The following is a 19,638-nucleotide window of genomic DNA, read 5'->3' as shown; positions in this document are numbered from 1 at the left end:
GAAAAGTCCTTCCAAATGTCATACGTACTCTGGTCTCTTTTGACATTTTTAAAAAGCAGCAGAAGACTTAGCGGTATCTATTTAAAATGGGCTCTTTGTCTCATGTTTGTCGTTTTGTGTGTGTTTTAAATTCAATTTTATTGCTTGTTCTTTTTACTGTGTTTTTTGTTTCATTTGAAAACAATTTTAATCGTGAAGCACTGTGATTTTTTTTTTCTGTAAAAGGTGGTACATTGAATACAAAATTTCTACATAACTAAAGTGTACTTTTCTTAAGAGTATAACATTAAGAGATACTTTATCTTCCATGTATATGAGCTGCTGACAATAACATTTATTGTGAATAAATCAAATTTGCAGTTTTGTATTTGTATAATTTAATGTCCTACAATACCACTACGCCAACAGTAGGGGCCGTTGTGTGTCATGTTCCTGCTTTCTGCCTACAAGTCCGGACGGAGGGCACACATTACCCACTGCCACTTTCCCCGTGTATCAAAGCAAGATGGCAGCTGTTGTTGAGAATGTTGTCAAACTGTAAGTGTTGGACTTTTCTACACACCTTACACTTGGCTCGTTGTGACCCACGCCGTGGTCATATCAGAACGTCTGTATGTTCATACAGTCACTGACCGTGTCGCTAGCTAGCTTAGCAACATTTCTACTGACTTGAATAGGTTAGCCAGCGTAGGCGGACCGTCGTGTATGTTCATATCCTGGAATGGAAGTGGAACGTTAAGTTAAAAGACGCGGATGACGAGTTTGAGTGATTAAAACATGTGTCAGTTTGAACATGAATGTATTTATAGAGATAGTAGGGTTACTTGTGTCTTTCTAGCCAAACAGCTACCGCGGTGCTAATGTCAGTGAAGTATAGCAGCTAACGTAACGTTAGGTGGCTCTCACGCTAACAAGCTGTGACCAACGTTGTTGGCGCAGGCTGAGGTGCTGCTGTGGCGGCTGGACAACTACTTTAGAATGAATACAGCCTTAGAGATCAATCATATCATCTTAAAGACAAGGGGTTTATTAATAAACATTTATAATTTACCTACAGTAGCTAAGTCTTTGGAGATGTCGCTAGCTACGTTAAAGTGTTGAGTGACCCGTCCCGCCCCCTGTTGTACTTCAACGTACTTCCATTTCCGTTAACTTTGCGTAAGTGCACAGGTGGTTGATTTTAAAAGATTTACAGTAATTACAAGCTTTTGGCTAACTCCTTGGTAACCATGGCAGCGCATGAAAACATGGCATTTACGTGACACCTAATAAGTTTCTTCTGAACTTTGCTTTGAGACTTTACTTTTTGAACTCCAATGGTTATTTATATTTATTACCCATTGTGCCAACTCATTAGCTAATTCAATTCTACTGATAGTCCTGATAACAAAAGCAGCTAGCTAGGTTACAAGTATGCTTAAATGATACTAGAAATAATGTAGAAAATAATATTCATGGTGTTGAAATTATAAATATTCACATTAGTTGTTATTATTCTAATCCTAGTTTTATTAGCTAGAAACAGTCACTGTTTGGAGCTATTTTCCATGTAAAATGCCTCTGGCTTCCGGTTTAGTCGTGATCAAATTGCAGAAAAGCAACAGATTTACAACATTATGCTGACATTTTACATCTTTGCAATAAATGAAATGATGAGATCTGTCATTAAAGTTTGACATGAACCTGTTTGTCTCACTTGGAGAAAGAAACAGCCCTTGGCTCTTCTAAAAGGGAATAAACCCACAGCACAATGTGAGTATATTTATGTGAAAAACAAAGCAAACCTGAAACAGTGCTGACTTCTGAGCTATGTTGTTGATGTACCAGCCAAAGAGAACCTGCTGTTGCACTCTCACTAATGATTTAGTCTCAGGTACAAAGAATGTGGAGTGAATGAGCAGCACAATAGAGAATGACAACCAAACTGACAGAGAGGTTTAAAAGTTTGAAGATTGCACTGTTTTCAAAATACCGACTCCTGCTGGGTTTTAGACCAAATAACAACAAGCATCTGGCTCTGGTTTGTGTGGTCAGGTTGGGAGAGCAGTACTACAGAGATGCCATGGAACAATGTCACAACTACAATGCCAGGCTCTGTGCTGAGAGGAGCGTCCGGATGCCATTCCTTGACTCTCAGACCGGTGTGGCTCAAAGCAACTGCTACATTTGGATGGAAAAGAGACACAGGGGACCAGGTGAGACACATGTACTGTGCCACAAAATGCACTGTACGCCTCCTTACATTTAAAAAGATTTACATTTTTTAGTTTATCCATTTAGATTCTGGTATAATATCATGGGTGAAGGACTTGTTCATGAACATCTATTTTAAAAACTAACAGATTATAAAGTGTTTTGTAATAGATGAAAGGGCAGCAATCGGTACAACATAGGCGGTGTGCTTGACTTTAGATGAAGATGGCTTGTTAGCATCTTTTTGTCACCATCCTCTCAATCTTTCATGTTTTTTGTTGAACCCTTTGAAATACCTAAAAACAGTAGGAAGAGAAATTGCCTCGTTTTCCAATAAACCAATTGTAATTTAATCAATCTTGCAGGTAAATGTGCCCTCTTGGTTTTAAATGTAAATGCTAATTATGCTAACGAGCGTCCTCAGTTTTTCAAATAAAGCTGCCAAGTTCTGCATTAAAATAAGTTCAGTGTTATTCTAGCTGGCTCTTTTTGGATGTACCGTAGGCATGGCTCCAGGGCAGCTCTACACCTACCCATCCAGGAGGTGGAGGAAGAAACGACGATCTCTTCCTCAGGAGGACCCCCGGCTCATCATCCCTCCTGTCAAGTCAGGTACCACATCGTTCAGTTTAGCTCATCCTTAGAAAAAAAAAAGCCATAAAAGGCCATGTTTTCTAATAAAAACGGCACTCCGCTGTAACAAAAAAGAATGAACATACGTTTTGACTTTTGTTATTTATCAAAAAGAGTTTTTTTCGTTTTTTGATCAAATTCAATTTGACTTAATAAATATGTATTTAGTGCAATTGAATGCATCGGGATGTGCCTCAGTCAGAAATGAGAAGTACCCCTATATTTTCCTTTTTCAGGTAAAACATACTTCTGAGTGTTTTGCTTTGTGCTCATGTCTTTTCTCACTTGTGTTTTATTCGTAGAGGTGGATGTAGGACTAAAGAAGGATTCTCTGTTATCAGCGGATGGCAGCAGCCTGGAGGCCCTGCTGAAGGGGGAGTCCTTGGAAAAACGGACGATCACGGAGCTCCGAGGCTCCGAGGAGGATTCAAACCAGAGTGACTACACCGGCGGCCTGAACCCTGCTGCTAGGATTAGAAAGGTTCTTGTTTTCAACGTAAGGCACATAAGATATGTTTGGAGTAAAGAATATTACTTTACTTTCTCATTTTCTTATTGCCTCAACATAGAGAGTCCTCGAGCCAGATGACTTCCTGGATGACCTGGATGATGAAGACTACGATGAAGACACGCCTAAAAGAAGAGGCAAGGGAAAGGGGAAGGTAAAAAAACAACAACAACTGCCGTGTGTGCATAAGCACACTTTCTTAAAAGTTCATCTCGTCTCTTTGTGTGTGCCTGGAAATCAACTTAAAGAATGTCTGTCCTCAGGGCCGAGGAGCAGGCAGTAATAGAAAGAAGCTGGACACAGCAGCCCTGGAGGACCGAGACAAGCCGTACGCCTGTGACAGTGAGTCCTGATGGGGGAGAGTAGAGCACGTGAACTCTGGTCAGAGCGGAGGGGCACTGCAAATGTTAATAGCTGTAATGTTTGTAATCTTAGCGAGGAAGACTTTGCTCATTCTTTATCGCCTTCATTTTCAACCTCTTTCCTCTATCTTCATGTTCTCATCAGTCTTCTTTCTGCTCTTTGTTTCATCTTAAAATTTTAAAGCCAGACCAGGCTCAGCTGAGTTTCTTTTTGTTTGTCCTTAATAGTGCAATGCTCATAAAAATGGAACAGGCTGATTGCTTGGCCTGTGGTATTGCTGCTTGTAGAATTCTTTAAAACCAAATTGTACACCAAAATTACTTGCAGAAGGTCCTCTAACCACTTCATATGGAACTCCACTCTATAGCCTACTAATCACATACTGATTTACCTGACAGAACGTTGCAGATTCAGAATGTAATCACAAAATATCACAATGAAAATGTGGAGGAATCAGACAATAGCGTCATGGACTCATGGCACTACGCTACCCACCTGGCCCGTTACGAGAGCTAATCAGCACCAATCTGCGTTAATCAACCACCAGAATGTAGTGGCTTTTTTTGCCAACCTTATTCCACACAACAGTCCCAATGTTACTTTCAGCTATCCGCTCGTGCTCCAGGACAGTGAAGAAAAGTAACTTTGGTATATCCAGCAATCATGTAGCTAGCGTCGGAATCAGGTTGTCTGGTAGCTTGCCTGTAGGTGCCGGCACGCTCTGTCTGCCACTTGTTGTCTGTAGCTGGTTGTGCTATGCATGCGTGGGATTCTAAAACGTCCCTAAATTCGGGAATTGTCATCTGTTTGTTTAGTCAAAGACAGTCCAAAGTAGTAATACTCTTCACAGTTTTGTAAGTCTGTGGTGTACTTCACATTGTAGCTGCCAAAGCTCGGCTACTTCCTTCGTCCCTTACTGTGTCTGGTCCAGCACTGTGCTCACTCAGTGTGCAGGGTGCAGAGACGGGGAGAGGCTAGAGTGGAAAAAAAAGGCAACGTGTGCTTCTTTTACCGATATATTTAACAATATCTTTTGCATTTCTAATCCAAACTAACGATTCGAGATAGAGGCGCAAAACACTGACAGACAGACGTTCTCATCTAGATAGATAATGTAGCATACATTTCTTTAACTTGTATTTTAAATAGTTTTCTCAGGCAGAGGGGACATGTTTTCCACTTCTATGAGGTTGTTAGACTACATATCTGTACTGCTTGATGTGTTTTTTTTTCCTTTTTTGTAAAGCATTTTCACTTTCAGCTGCCGGTCTCAGTAGCAACTGATCCTCTGTTGGTCTGATGAGCCTATTCCTCTGAGTCTCTGTCTGTGCTCTCTCTTCTTCTCTTCTTTCTTTCAGACACTATCAAACAAAAGCATATTTCAAAACCTTCTGAAAGAGGTATATTTCTCTCATTCCTTTTTACTCCTGTCTGCCTTGTCTTTTGTCTTTACTGTCTGTTTTTATTTTCTGTCCATGTTACCAAGTAGATTTGCTCTGTGTAGTTCAGTTCATAGAGTAAATATTTTGTTCTAGTACAATTAACTTACATGTGATTAACTAGATTTAGAAAATGTCAAGACTGTTACTTTACGCCCCACTTAAACTGTTGGTTGTAATTGGCCAAAAATGTGAGCCATCTCATCTTACAAAAGATTAGCTATGGCCCATGGAAGTAATTTTTTGCCTCAATCTGGCCCTGAACATCCCACAGATTTAGATAAACTAGAAACTGGATCCTGCTGCTGTTTTTCTCTCTGTGCTTTGTCTTTTGTCTTGCATCTTGGTGTGTGCAATTTGACCTCATTACAGTTTTCTCCCCCTCTTCACCACCTATGCACCCTGTAAAGTCTCATCTCACATGCCGTGTTTTAAAGTGAATTGCTGCTTTTGTTTTCAGTCAGTTGGATGCCTGTTTGATTTTGGGGAGTGTTTTTTCTTTTTCAATTCTTTCCGCCACTGCACACAGTCACTTGGCATGCAACTAGCTGTGGCTTTAGCAACTTTGTTAAGATGCTCTGGTGAAAAAAAGACTAATCCCTCCTTTAGATGACGGTTGGAGAAATATGACATTAGAATTTTGAGGAAATGAAATTGAGAAAAAGCTGGAAGTGAAAGTTTGTTATCTTATGACAGACCTGACCCACACCCTGTGACAACAGCTGCACACAGTGGCATCTTTGTCCTTCCTAAAGTTAGTGAATCTTCCTTACGCAATCCCACTGGCTATCCTTACCCCACTGATTAATACAATATAAATTCATATCAGAAACATTCAGTGGAATATAGAATTAATAATTTTTTATGTCAACCTACTGAGGCAATGTAATTTTGGGAGGGATGGATGCATGAAGTGAAATTAGTTTATTTTATTGGAACATAGTCATTAGTCAAACGCTGCAGAGGAAGTGCTCGTGAAAACCATTGTTGCGAAGATCAGTAATGTGCTTACAGTGGCTGGGATGTTATCTTATAGTAATGTTGGTACATGCCTGCCTCAGAGCTCCAGCTGAGAGGATGTGACAACGCATGTCATTGCATCCGAGCATGTTCTTCATAATCCTAAACGGCTTAATCATTCTTTATCTATGCTCTCCAATTTCAATGATAATATGTCATGTCGTTGCACAATCTGGACAATAGAAATGATTCAATGATAGAAAGTCATTCTGTTACTCTCAGCTGTACTATTAATACACTTTGTCCAGAAGTAAAAATAAAAAAAAAGAAAAATGTTCCTTTCACCCCTGACTTAATGTTACATTACTCATGTATTCTTTTTTTATACATGTTGTATTTTTTCTGATTTTGGTGGCAGTCTGTGGGAAGCGTTACAAGAACCGTCCCGGCCTGAGCTACCACTACGCCCACTCCCACCTGGCTGAGGAGGAGGGTGAGGAGAAGGAAGAGATGGAGAACAGTGAGCCTGCCCTGTCGCTGCCCGATGAGCCTAAAAGTAAGAGATCATCAACTGTCAGAGATTTCACCATTAGAATGCTGGGTTCAGTGTACAGCTGGACTTTTGACAAACTGAACACTGATGCTCTGTGGGTGTTTTCATCGTATTTCTCAGCTCCCAAGAAAGGCCCAGATGGTCTCGCGTTGCCTAACAATTACTGTGATTTCTGCCTGGGAGACTCTAAAACCAATCACAAGACAGGCCAGTCAGAAGAGCTGGTGTCCTGCTCCGACTGTGGACGCTCAGGTACGGTAGACACAACTGGCTGCTGGAACAGACTAGCAACAGGAAAACAATGTTAGTGAATGCAGCTGAAAGAGCAGGAATCTTTGCAGCAACGTAAAGTGATAATCATGTCTGTACACGCAGGCCACCCTTCCTGCCTGCAGTTCACTCCTGTAATGATGGCTGCTGTGAAGACGTACCGCTGGCAGTGCATAGAGTGCAAGTGCTGCAACATATGCGGCACCTCAGAGAATGACGTGAGTTTACCTGCATTCGGATGTTGTAGGTGTCGCTGAGTGCTGTAGTCTGACCTGCAAAGTGTTCTTGATCTTGTTGTCCCATTTCTTTCAGGATCAGCTTCTGTTCTGTGACGACTGTGATAGAGGCTATCACATGTATTGTCTCAACCCACCCATGGCTGAACCTCCAGAGGGTAAGCTCACCACGTGGAAAAACCAATGTCAAAAATAGGGCTGGGTATCTTTTTTTCAAAATGTTTTGACACCTTTACCAATATCAGTACTTTATGTAATATGTTCTAAATATGTGTTGTTATACTTATATTTTGTTGAGTATCCCCTTGAAAAGGAGACAGGTTCATCTCAAGGGGTTATTCCCGGTAAAGAATTTCAGAACCAACTTTGATGACATAACTTAAGTCAGAATTCTGAGTTTAAACTCGGAACTCAAATACATTTCTCACATGTGGCCATAATCTTCTTCCATATTTTTCAATATCAATTTTAAAGAAAAACAAAGAAATCACAACATCTCGGCACAAATCTTTACATTTTTCTTTATCTGCTACTACGCGACCCCAGCATAGTTTTTCTTGCCTGACTCAACGTTGTGTAACGGTAAACAGCCAATCACAAGTATGATCAGATCTCGGTAGAAGCATGCTGGATGCTTATTGACTAAAAGGACTCTGATGAGGTATTGAAATTGGCTATTGAATGAGAAGGCATTTTTTTAAAACTTCAGAGGCAATTTTGGTCAGTGCCTAGGATTTGCATAGGATTGTATAGTTTAAAAAGCCAAAATATGTGGGACATTTTTGTCTTTCAGACGTTTTACGGCTCGGTTACGAGAAAGAATACCTGCACCACCATAAGTCTTGCACAGAGTAAAGCAAGCTTGTAAATCACTGCCAGAAAGCCTAATACAAAGCTTCAGTCAGACAACACTGAAACTTGTCCATCTGTGAAGGTGTCAATATTTGATGTTTGTGTTGATGCTACATCACAGCTTCTGAAACTGTTTTGGCTTCTTGTAGGAAACGCTGGGTATCACATAGTTTTTATGCTGGTCCCGATATTATACCCAAGTATAGTTAACAATTCCTTAATTTAAGAACCTATATTTTCATTTAAGAAAAGATAGCAATAGTTCTCAAATGTTAAAGTGTGTCTGAATTGCAATTTCCCCACTGGGAATCAATTACAAAAAAGTATAAATTAAACACAAACTAAAATTAAAGTTTAAAAGTGGCAAACTTGTTTTAATGTAAATCGGGGACTACCAAATTGGGTCAAAGAATAACGTCTTTGATGCTCAGTGTTACAAACACTTTTCATTCATTGCCAAAAAAGTATTGTGGTTGGACATCCAGCCTTACGTGTAGGATGGCTGTCCTCTACTAATCAGTAAGAGGCCTGCAGCGCCTACTTCAGGCTCATGCACATACAGCTGCATACGTCTCTGGCATTAATAGAGTTTCTGTTATTTTGGCACTCAGGGAGCTGGAGCTGTCATCTATGTCTGGACCTTTTGAAAGACAAGGCATCAATATACCAGAACCAGAACGCCCCACCATCGTGATGGCTGCCTCCCCCCTTCACACAATCATCACTCAACTGTCCCGCAGCAGTATGGCTTACCCTTGAAGATCGACAACAAACTCCCCTGATGAGCTGACCTCAGAGGGAATGGGTTCAGAACAGACAATAAATTGTGAAAAACCGGCCTTACTTAGCTTCAGAAAGGACTGTTACACACATAGTTACACAGTTCTAAGCTCCGATTCAGACCAATCAGTTTTGATTTTCACCTCTTTGTCACATAGCCAATTTGAGCAGTACTGAATTTCAACAAGATACACAGTATAAATAGCCAAAATCTGACATCCAGGTTGTTTTTTACACCTACACAAAGCTAAAACACTCTCTATCCTGCAATGTACTGATTTTATGACGAGAGCAGAAATAGAGCTTTTTGGGATCAAGTAGCATGTCATTGCTTGCTCGTGGTAAAAAAAAAAAAGATTTTTTTATTTTATAATATTTATATATTTCTATGGTATATAATAGTGTTAAGTATGTACAAATTGGAGAGAGAAAAGAATGGTCATGTAATGGTCTTTTTATTAGTGCTCATCTCGTCATTATGGAAATATTCACAACATATTCTTTCCGGCACTGCTTGTATTTGGTGATTCTCTTGAAAGAGTCAAAGGGATCTTCTGAGACTGTAAACGACTTTCCATCTCATCTGCTTCCGCTGGCCACACAGAAACTTCAAACAAATCAGGAACTAATAAATAGAAACCCTGACGTGCCCTTCAAAGTGTCTCTAAAGGCTGGGGGACTTCAGGCATTGCAGGTTAGACTTCAGTTGTGCGCTAGAGGCTGAGGGAGCTGCACAGAGCGTGAGAGGATGCATGGCAACATAATGTGCATGTTTTATTGAGGCTTTGGGGCCTTTTTGACAAAACTGTTGGTTGTCTAATATTTGACTGAAAAACTGTCTTTGATCTATACACCTGGCCTTGTTGACAGATGAGGTAATAATCACCCAGGTAAAGGGGGAAAAGGCCTTTGTCACTGTGTTTTAGCAGTTTGCTCATCATGCACCATATCCAATATCTGTTGATGTTGTGACACCACTAGATTATTTTAATGTAATAGAGGACTACGCAACCTTGTAGATGGCCACTTGCTGACAATGTAAAAGCAATATAAGAGCTCCTATAGGATAATGGGATTACAGGGACTCAGGGCAGAGTCACTTCAGGCTCTGTTTGCAGATAATATATGATGCGTTAAATGTTCTTTCTCGGTAAATTCTATTACAGATAGGGGACTCTGGCAGCAAATAAGGATGGCTCCATTCTGTACAAAAAGATTTTAATGTGTATATGTTTAGTCATATGGAGAAATTGCTAATTTTGTTACTTCTTTCTTGGTTTTATTTTACAAATCCTTTTGTGGCAAGGCTAAAAGAAAAGGTCTGGTTACTTTACCTCAAACTGTATTTAAAGGGTTGAAACATGCGGTTGATAGATGGGACAAAGGCAGACGGATACATAGTAATGACAGCTGCAGTGTCTGCTTCAATAACTGCATATTCTACAGGTAAACCAGTGCATGCTCAGTAATCGTCTGCACTCTCATATGCTACATAGTCGTCTCAGCATTAGGTCGGCAAAGGTGTTGGGAAGTAATATAAATTAACCATGCTATCATGTGTTTTCAGTTGCAAACTAACAATTACTAAAGCATTACACGAGTATAACTTGGTTTAATTTCTCATCGCATTTAAACTTAGTTACTTAGAGACAGTGGCTACTAGAATATTTTGCTGGTTGTTTTTGTATTCATGGATAACGCTTGCATACCTTATGTGTGGGACATTTTGGGACTTAAGTGGATGTTGCTATCTAGTTAATCCTGTGATCCAGGTCTTAACTGAGACGCTCTCCTTCAAAGCTCCAAACAAGAAGCAAAGCCCATAATGTGATTAAGAGACAAATTGTGGAAGTGCATTTTTAACACTGAATGGTTAAATAATGATGGATGCAGTGTTTACCTTCTAGGCTGCGCTCAGAGGAAAGCCATAAACAACAAGGAAGCCCAACTGTTGTTATATTATAATTCAATATTCTTTTCTTTTTTTTAATAATTATGGTTTTCTGGTCTCAAGCTTTGAGAGAGAATTGTTCATTACAACAATGTTTAAACCAAGATCACAGGTTTACATAGTAGGTGAATTCTCTTAGGGTGGATTTCATTTGGTTTGTGATGGAATGTTTTACTGTACGAACTTTGTCTTCAGGAAATAAAATACTAGGCACTATAACCGCTGATATTTCTGTTCTGTCTTCCGCAATGAGCATTTGAGAAAATTAAATAGAAATTAAAGGGATATTTTGGAATGGGGTATGAGGTACTTATCATTTCCTGAGTGAGTTACATTCTATCTTTGATTTTGACAAACCTTGCACCGCAAAGATCTTTCCACAAATAACATTTGAGTTAAAATATGAATGACCGTCAGAAGAGGACGAAGACACGATAAGAAGCAAGGCTACTAAAGCTCAAATCTGGAGGTGTGGTCACGTGACGTCTCTTACATCAGCTGACCTAGACAAATCACTTTTTTCAACATACTATACTATACTAACTATTACTATGACTGTTTAATGACTTTTTGTATATACTATAACTGTTAAGTGACTTTTTTTTTTACATGATATGCTATGACTTTTCTTCATTTTTACACATACTATGCCATGAGGATTTCACAACTGTTCTTTCCGATAAGCTATACTATGACTGTTTAATTACTTTTTTTGACATACTATACTACATTTTTTTTCAACATACCAGTACTATACTTTGATCTTTTTTTCCCTTTTTTTGACTTACAATACTTTGACTTTTTTCTACATATCATACTTCTTATGACTTTTTGGCATATTATACTATGACTTGTTTCAACAAACTATACTATACATTTTTGAATGAATTTTTTCAACACATTATACCATAATTTTTCAACATATTAAAAACTTTTTCATCAATTTATTCGACATACTGTAGGTCTACTATGACTTTTTCGACAAACTATACTATGATTTTTTGATCACTTTATTCAACACACCATGAATTTTTCATCACCTTTTTCGACATAATATACTATGACTTTTTTTACATATACCAGGAATTTTTCAAAATATACTGACTTTTTCGACATACTATACCACGTGTCAAACTCAGGGCCTGGGGGCCAAATCTGGCCCCCTACAAATTTTGATCCGGTCTGCATATGAATTTAGGTACACAACAGGTTTTGGCCCGCATAGTGGTGCACTTCAAAATAAAGTCAAAAAACAGCTTTTGGCAGATTTGCTGACTTTGAGCCTCCAAAATTCCCACAACAATATTCAGACCGTCAAACAGGTTGTTGTGATTCAGCTGTGTGGGAAACTGCTTTGAAAAAATACCATACTATGACTTTTTCGACATAAAAAACTTTGCCTTTTTTAACATACTTTACTGTGACTTTTTATGACTTTATTATATTATATACTATACTATGACGTTGTTTTTTTTTACATACTATTTACTGTCTTTTTCATCACTTTTTTCAACACACTATACTATGACTTTTTTCATCATACTATCCTATGACTTTATTTGAAGTAGCATACTGTCTTTTATCACCTTTTTCAACATAGTATAGTATGTCTAACAAGTCATAGTATAGTGTCTTTTTTATCACTTTTTTTTTCAACAAACTATGCTATGACATTTTTATCACTTTTTTGACCAGATGGTGTGTGTATATATGACTTTTTTTGACATACTACTACTATGACTTTTATCTACACATCATAATTAGACAATGATTTTGCACTTCTACACTATCATCGATTTCATCTTCACCTGCTTCATCACCATCTGGGACCCACGGCCGCTGCTAAGGACAATGGCAGGCTGCAGCTAACCATCAGGCTGCTGACGAGGTTATTGGCTGCAATCTGCCGTCTCTCCAGGACCTGTCCGCATCCAGGACGTTGAAGCGGGCAGGAAAGATTCTGCTGATCCCTCTCACTTCGGACAGAAACAGTTTGAACCCCTCCTCTCTGGCAGAAGGACCAAATCCTCACACCTCGAAAAACCTTTTTTCTCCTTCAGCCGTGAGCCTCACCAACAAGGCTCTGCACCCCCACTCGCACTGACTCTTAACAATGTTTAATACGTGTTTTGTTTGTTTATGTATATATCGTTTACCAAGGCAAGTTCCACATAAGTGTACTTATTGTAGCAATAAAACCTTTTCTGATTCTGATTCTGAATTATTTCTTTAGACTTATCAATTGCTTTATTCCACATTCTATACTACGAGTGTTTAATTACTTTGTTTGACACACTATAATATGACTTTTTCAACATACTGTACTATGACGTTTTATGATGTTTTTGAAATACTACACTGACCTTTTACAGTATATTATGTCAGTGACCTTTTTCAACAATTCTTTATGACTGTTTTGGACATACTACACTCTTATTATTTCAACATAATGTTCTTTGACTTTTTCATCACATTTTTCAACACACTACTATGACTTTTTTGACGTACTATACTATGATTTTTTCAACATACAATACTATGAATTCTTATGACTTTTTTGGACATACTCTACTTTGAGTTTTTTAACAAACTTTACTTTTTATGACTTTATTTGACATACAGTACATACTATGATGTTTTTTTCACATACTATAACTTATTTCCAACTACTAAAAACATTTAACATGAGAACATTTTTCGACATACTGTACTATTACTTTTTTATCACTTTTCTTTGACATAATCTGCTTTGTAATGACTTTTTCTTCCCTTTTTTCAACATGCAATACTATGACATTTTTGATGTGCTATACTATGACTTTTTTAACATGCTGTACTGTGACGTTTTAGGACTTTTACAGACAAACTACACTATGACTTTTTGGACTTACTATACTATACCATGACTTCTCATGACTTTTTGACACACTATACTTTTACGTTTTCTGACTTTTTTTTTAACGTACCATAATATTACTTTTTATGACTTTCTCAACATACTACAATATGACTGTTGTCGACATACTATACTATAACTTCTTAGGACTTTTTTAACATACCATACTTATACTTACATTATACTATACTTTTGATTAACATATTTCACTATGACTTTTTCATCACTTTTCAAAATATATAATTACTTTTTTTGACTTTTTAATCACTTTTTTGACACACTACACTGTCATCATCATCAGTTTTTTTTTTTTGATAGCCGATACTATGACTTTTTTACCTACCATACTTAGATTTTTTTAAGTACTATACTATGACTTTTACATAACTTTATTAGCACGCTATACTATGACTTTTGTAACATACTATACTATTATTTTTTGACTTACCATACTATGGCTTTTTTGACACACCATACCATGACTTTTTCATAATTTTTTTTATACTATACATATATACATAAAGGTATAGTATTATACAGTATGTTGAATAACGTAATAACGTTATTCAACATACTGTATAATACTATACCTTTTTCGACTTACAATACAATTACTTTTTCATCACTTTTTTTGACATGTTATCCTATTACTTTTTTATGACTTTTTTTGACATGTTTTACTATTACTTGTTTTGTTATACTATACTATGACTTTTTCATCACTTTTTTGACATGCTATACTATCACATTTTTGACATACTATGCTATGACTTTTTTCAACAATAAAAAAGATCAAAGGCGACGCAAAGATGACTTCTTATGATTTTTTTGGACACATTATACCATACCTTTTTTGACATTCTATGCCATGCCTTTTTTGACATACTGTACCATGACATTTCTTTTGACATACTATACTATGACTTTTCTTCAACATACTATACTGTGCATTTTTCTTCTTTTTTTTTTTACATCCTATATGCTATGTCTCTTTTCCAGATACTATATTGTAACTTCTTTCCACATACTACACTGTGACTTTTTTGTCCCTTTTTTGACATACTATACTATGAGCTATGACGTTTTCTTTCTCCTTTTTTCGACATACTGTACTATACTACCCTTTCATCACTTTTGTGGATATGCTCTACTATGACATTTTTAACATACTACACTATTACATTCATCAACATAATCATAGGACTTTTTCATCACTTTTGGTCAACATGCTATACTATGACTTTTTTGACATACTATACTATGACCCTTTTCAACATATCATAGTATGTCTTTTTCATCAATTTTTCGACATACTATACTATGACGTTTTTATCCCTTTTTTGATTCACTATAATAACACTTTTTTTCAACACACTATACCTTGATGTTTTTTGACTTTTTTGACACACTTTATCATTACTTTTTCATCACTGTTATTGACATGCTGTACTATAACATTTTTAACATACTACACTATGACATTTTTGGACATTCTATACGATGACATCTTCTTACTTTTTTCACATACAATACTATTGCTTTTTTGTCACAATATACTATGACTTCTTGTGACTGTTTTTGACATGCCATACTAGGACGTTTTTCAAAACACAATACTATGACATTTTTTTGACTTTTTTTACATACTGTAATATTATTTATTTTTTACATGGTACAAACTATACTGACTTTTTTTACATACTACCCTATGATGTTTTTTTTTGCCTTTTTCGACTTACTATACTATTACTCTTTCATCACTTTTATCAATATAGTATAGTATGACATTTTTTACATACTACACTGTGACATTTTTCAACAAGATCATAGGGCTTTTCATGACTTTTTTAGACATACTATACTATGATTTTTGACTTACTATACTATTACTTATTTCGACATACAATACTATTGACTTTTTTTATCACTTTTTTTGACGAGCTACACTATGACTTTTATTCAACATACTATACTATGACTTTTTTAAATAAACACTATGACACTTTTTGACATGCTATACTATGACTTCTTATTACTTTTTTGACATACGATACTATTGCTTTTTTGTCACAATATACTATGACTTCTTGTGAATTTTTTCGTCATGCTATACTATGACTTTTTCCCCACTTTTTTAGACATACCATTCTATGACTTTTTCATCACTTTTTTGACATACTATACTATGACCTTTTTCAACATACTATGCTATGTACTTTTATCACCTTTTTGCCATGCTATAAATACTATGACCTTTTTTTGACATATAATACTATTACTTTTTTTTTCAATTACTTTTTCACCACTTTTTTTGACATTCTATACTATGATCCTTTACTACATACTATATGTATTTTCCATCCCTTTTTCTACTTATTGTACCATGACCTTTTAACCACTTTTTTTGATACATTATAATGTGACTGTTTTCAACATACTATACTATGATATTTTTATCACCTTTTCCGACATAATATACTATGAATTTTTTCAACATAATATATTATGACCTTTTGTTGACATACTATGCTATGACTTTGTTTTGACATACTAGTCTGTGGCTTCTTATGACTTTTTTAGACGTAATCTACTATGACTTTTTCAGCATACTATAAAATACTATGCCTTTTTCAACATACTTTACTATGTCTTTTTCTGAGTTTATTCAACATACTAAAACTATGACTGTTTTTCACATACCATACTAGGACATTTTTCAAAATACTATGACATTTTTTTGACTTTTTTTACGTACTATAATATTATTTATTTTTTACATAGTACAACAGGACTTTTTAATCACTTTTTTCAACAAACTATACTGACTTTTTTTACATACTACACTGTTACTCTTTCATCACTTTTATCAAAATGCTCTAATATGACATTTTTAACATACTACACCGTGACATTTTCCAACATGATCATAGGGCTTTTCATGACTTTTTTAGACATACTATACTATGATTTTTGACATACTATACTATTAATTTATTCAACATACAATACCATTACTTTTGTCGACATAATATACTATGACTTCTTATGAATTTTTTTGTCATACTATACTCTGACTTTTTTATCACTTCTTTTGACGAACTACACTATGATTTTTATTCAACATACTATACTATGACTTTTTTAACATAAACACTATGACATTTTTTTACATACTTTTTCACCACTTTTTTCGACATACTATTCTATGACTTTTCATCACCTTTTTTGACATACTATACTATGTACTTTCATCACCTTTTTGCGATGCTATAAATACTATGACTTTTTTTTTGCAACATATAATACCATTACTTTTTTTGTCAATGACTTTTTCACCACTTCTTTTGACATACTATACTATGATCCTTTTTTACATAGTATAGTATGACTTTTTCATCACTTTTTTAGGTTTCACTATACTATGAGTATTATTCAACATACTATATTAGGACTTTTTGACGTACTATACTGTGACCCTTTTTGACAAACGTACGTCTTTTCCATTACTTTTTCTACTTATTGTACTATGACTTTTTATCACTTTTTTTGAAACATTATATTATGAACGTTTCCAACACACTATACTATGACATTTTTATCACAATTTCCAACATAATATACTATACATTTTTTGACGTTTTTTGTCATACGACTTTTTCACCACTTTTTTGACATACTATTACATGACCTTTTTCTATATACTTTGACTTTTTTTACTCTTTTGACAAACTATAATATTACCTTTTTGACATACCAAGCCATGACCTTTTTTGACACACAATACTATTACCTTCTTCGACACACACTATGTCTTTTTCATCACTTTTTGATACACTGTAAGAATTTTTTCGACACACTATACCTTGATGTTTTTTTACTTTTTGACACACTTGTTATTACTTTTTCATCACTGTTATTGACATGCTGTACTATGACATTTTTAACATACTACACTATGACATTTTTTGACATACTATGCTATGACATCTTCTTACTTTTTTCACATACAATACTATTGCTTTTTTGACACATTATACTTTACATTTTTTCGTCATGCTGTACTATGAGACTATACTTTACCATTTTTGTCACTTTTTTTGACAAGCTAAACTATTACTGTTTGACTTTTTTGGACATACCATACTATGAATTTTGTTACTTTTTTGATATACTATACTCTGACTGTTAATGGTTTTTATACTATGACTTTTCATCACATTTTTTCAACATACTTTACTATGACTTTTTTTTTAAATCACTATTTCGACATAATATACCATGCTTTTTTAGCCCATTTCCAGTTTTTCCCGACCTACTATACTATTACTTTTTTCGACTTACTATACTATTACATTTTTATGACTTTTTTTGGACAAACTAAACTATGGCATTTTTGACATACCATACCATGACTTTTGTGTGACTTTTTTCCACAAACTACACTATGACATTTTTGACATCACCATGACACCATGACTTTATCAAACTTAATATACCATGACTTTTTTTTAATCACTTTTTTTGGACATACTATACAATGACTTTATTACAAAATGCTACAATGACTTTTTTAATGATTTTTTTTGAAACTATACTATGACTTTATCATTTCTTTTGACATACTACGATGTTTTAACACTTTTTTCGACACGGCTGTTTAACGTATGTTTTCAACATATTATAGACGTGGATTGTTATTGCACGTTTTTATTGGTCTCAAGATACAAGTTTTCTGTGATCCAATACCTCTAAGAGACATCCTCTACCTCCAACATCGCAGCAGAATAAAGAGAACATTCTTTGAGTGCTGTGAAAACACAAGTACTGGAGGTCAACGGTTTGCTTTGGTGCTATTGTGTCTCTCAGTAGCCATGACAAGCATTTTGAGATTATTACTAGATTTGAATACAAGAGTTTACAGAGGAGACTCCAACAGCTGTATGAAAGATTGAACACATTAGCATCAGAAACTGCCGTACATCATATTCTGGAAAAACACAGATGGTTGAGGATGTTTAACAAGGATGAATATAGTGAGGATTTGACTGCACAGACATACATATGCAAATGCAATAAACACAAAAAATGCGAAATCAATTATTTTATCATTGATTCATCCATTGATTACTTTTCCAATTGATTCATCAGTCAGCCGTCCCAAAGAGAAAAGCAGCAAATTCTCACATTTAACAAGCTGCAACTACTGTTTGACATTTTTGCATGATCAAAAATTAAAACAATTAATTGATAACAGAAGAGTTGTTGATACATTTTCTTTTGATTAACTAAATGATTAATGAACTAATATTTTTTTCTGGACAGTAGGCTTTGTAACAAGTTACCTACGCATGTTAAAGTGTAGCTTTTATGTTTAGGACATGGGCATTTGTAACATATTCATCACATTTTGAATATTATGAAATACGTTTAAATGTAGCTACACTTTTAAACCTTAGCTAAAAGAGAAAGCATGAATAAAAGATGAAAAAAATAGTTTTAAGACAATTTTGTGTGAAAAGGGATGACTTTTCACACAAAATTTTTCACACTTTTTTATTTATTTTGTATTGAATTTAAATCTGTTAACCGGGGATTTAATTTCTGCATGAAATAACGTGTGTGTTGATGAATCAATACTGAAAGAAATATCAGTGGTGAAAAGATTTTAAGACATTCATAACAAAGAGTGCTAGTCTGACATTACAGCCTTATTATTTCACTGAACAAACTGACAAAATATGCATTCATCCTGTTACAATAATTCACAAGTAGGCTTACATTATGCATTTCTTTTAAATATCAAAAACACCACAAAACTTTCAGACATTCATTATTATAAAACTATGTCAATTTTTTAACATTTACAAACAGTAAAAAGTATTGTCAAGTAGACAATAATAACAATAATAATTATACAGCCATTTGAAAAAAAAGAATTGCCCAGATCCCTTTGGTAGAACATTTATTCTTGAATTTGTTGTATTATCTGAATGTGTCCAAATTG

The 19,638-nt window shown here is 35.4% G+C and overlaps 1 protein-coding gene across 2 annotated transcripts; it reads left to right on the top strand.

The window, feature by feature from the left end:
• The first annotated feature begins 409 nt into the window (after positions 1 to 409).
• dpf2 (D4, zinc and double PHD fingers family 2) lies at positions 410 to 10,957 on the top strand. Of its 2 annotated transcripts, XM_034889584.1 has the most exons (12): positions 410 to 537; positions 2,035 to 2,195; positions 2,698 to 2,805; positions 3,129 to 3,307; positions 3,396 to 3,488; positions 3,598 to 3,676; positions 5,056 to 5,097; positions 6,515 to 6,652; positions 6,770 to 6,901; positions 7,025 to 7,137; positions 7,232 to 7,313; positions 8,619 to 10,957. In XM_034889584.1, exons 1-12 carry the CDS (start codon positions 506 to 508, stop codon positions 8,699 to 8,701), a joined length of 1,242 nt encoding a protein of 413 aa, XP_034745475.1. In that variant the 5' UTR covers positions 410 to 505; the 3' UTR covers positions 8,702 to 10,957. The 2 variants fall into 2 exon arrangements, with proteins under 2 accessions (XP_034745475.1, XP_034745476.1); XM_034889585.1 differs by lacking the exon at positions 5,056 to 5,097.
• Positions 10,958 to 19,638: the final 8,681 nt, after the last annotated feature.

The sequence above is a fragment of the Etheostoma cragini genome, chromosome 13 (genome assembly GCF_013103735.1).
Source record: "Etheostoma cragini isolate CJK2018 chromosome 13, CSU_Ecrag_1.0, whole genome shotgun sequence".
Classification (NCBI taxonomy): Eukaryota; Metazoa; Chordata; class Actinopteri; order Perciformes; family Percidae; genus Etheostoma; species Etheostoma cragini.
Note: the sequence above shows the minus strand (reverse complement) of the source record. Positions and strands in the feature narration are given on the sequence as shown.

Bases quoted from the DNA above. Each gene is read 5' to 3' on its own strand.
- dpf2 (XM_034889584.1), top strand. From the start codon at position 506: ATGGCAGCTGTTGTTGAGAATGTTGTCAAACT. The intron at 2,196-2,697 runs GTGAGACACATG...GATGTACCGTAG, and splicing joins AAAGAGACACAGGGGACCAG to GCATGGCTCCAGGGCAGCTC. The intron at 7,314-8,618 runs GTAAGCTCACCA...TTTGGCACTCAG, and splicing joins CATGGCTGAACCTCCAGAGG to GGAGCTGGAGCTGTCATCTA.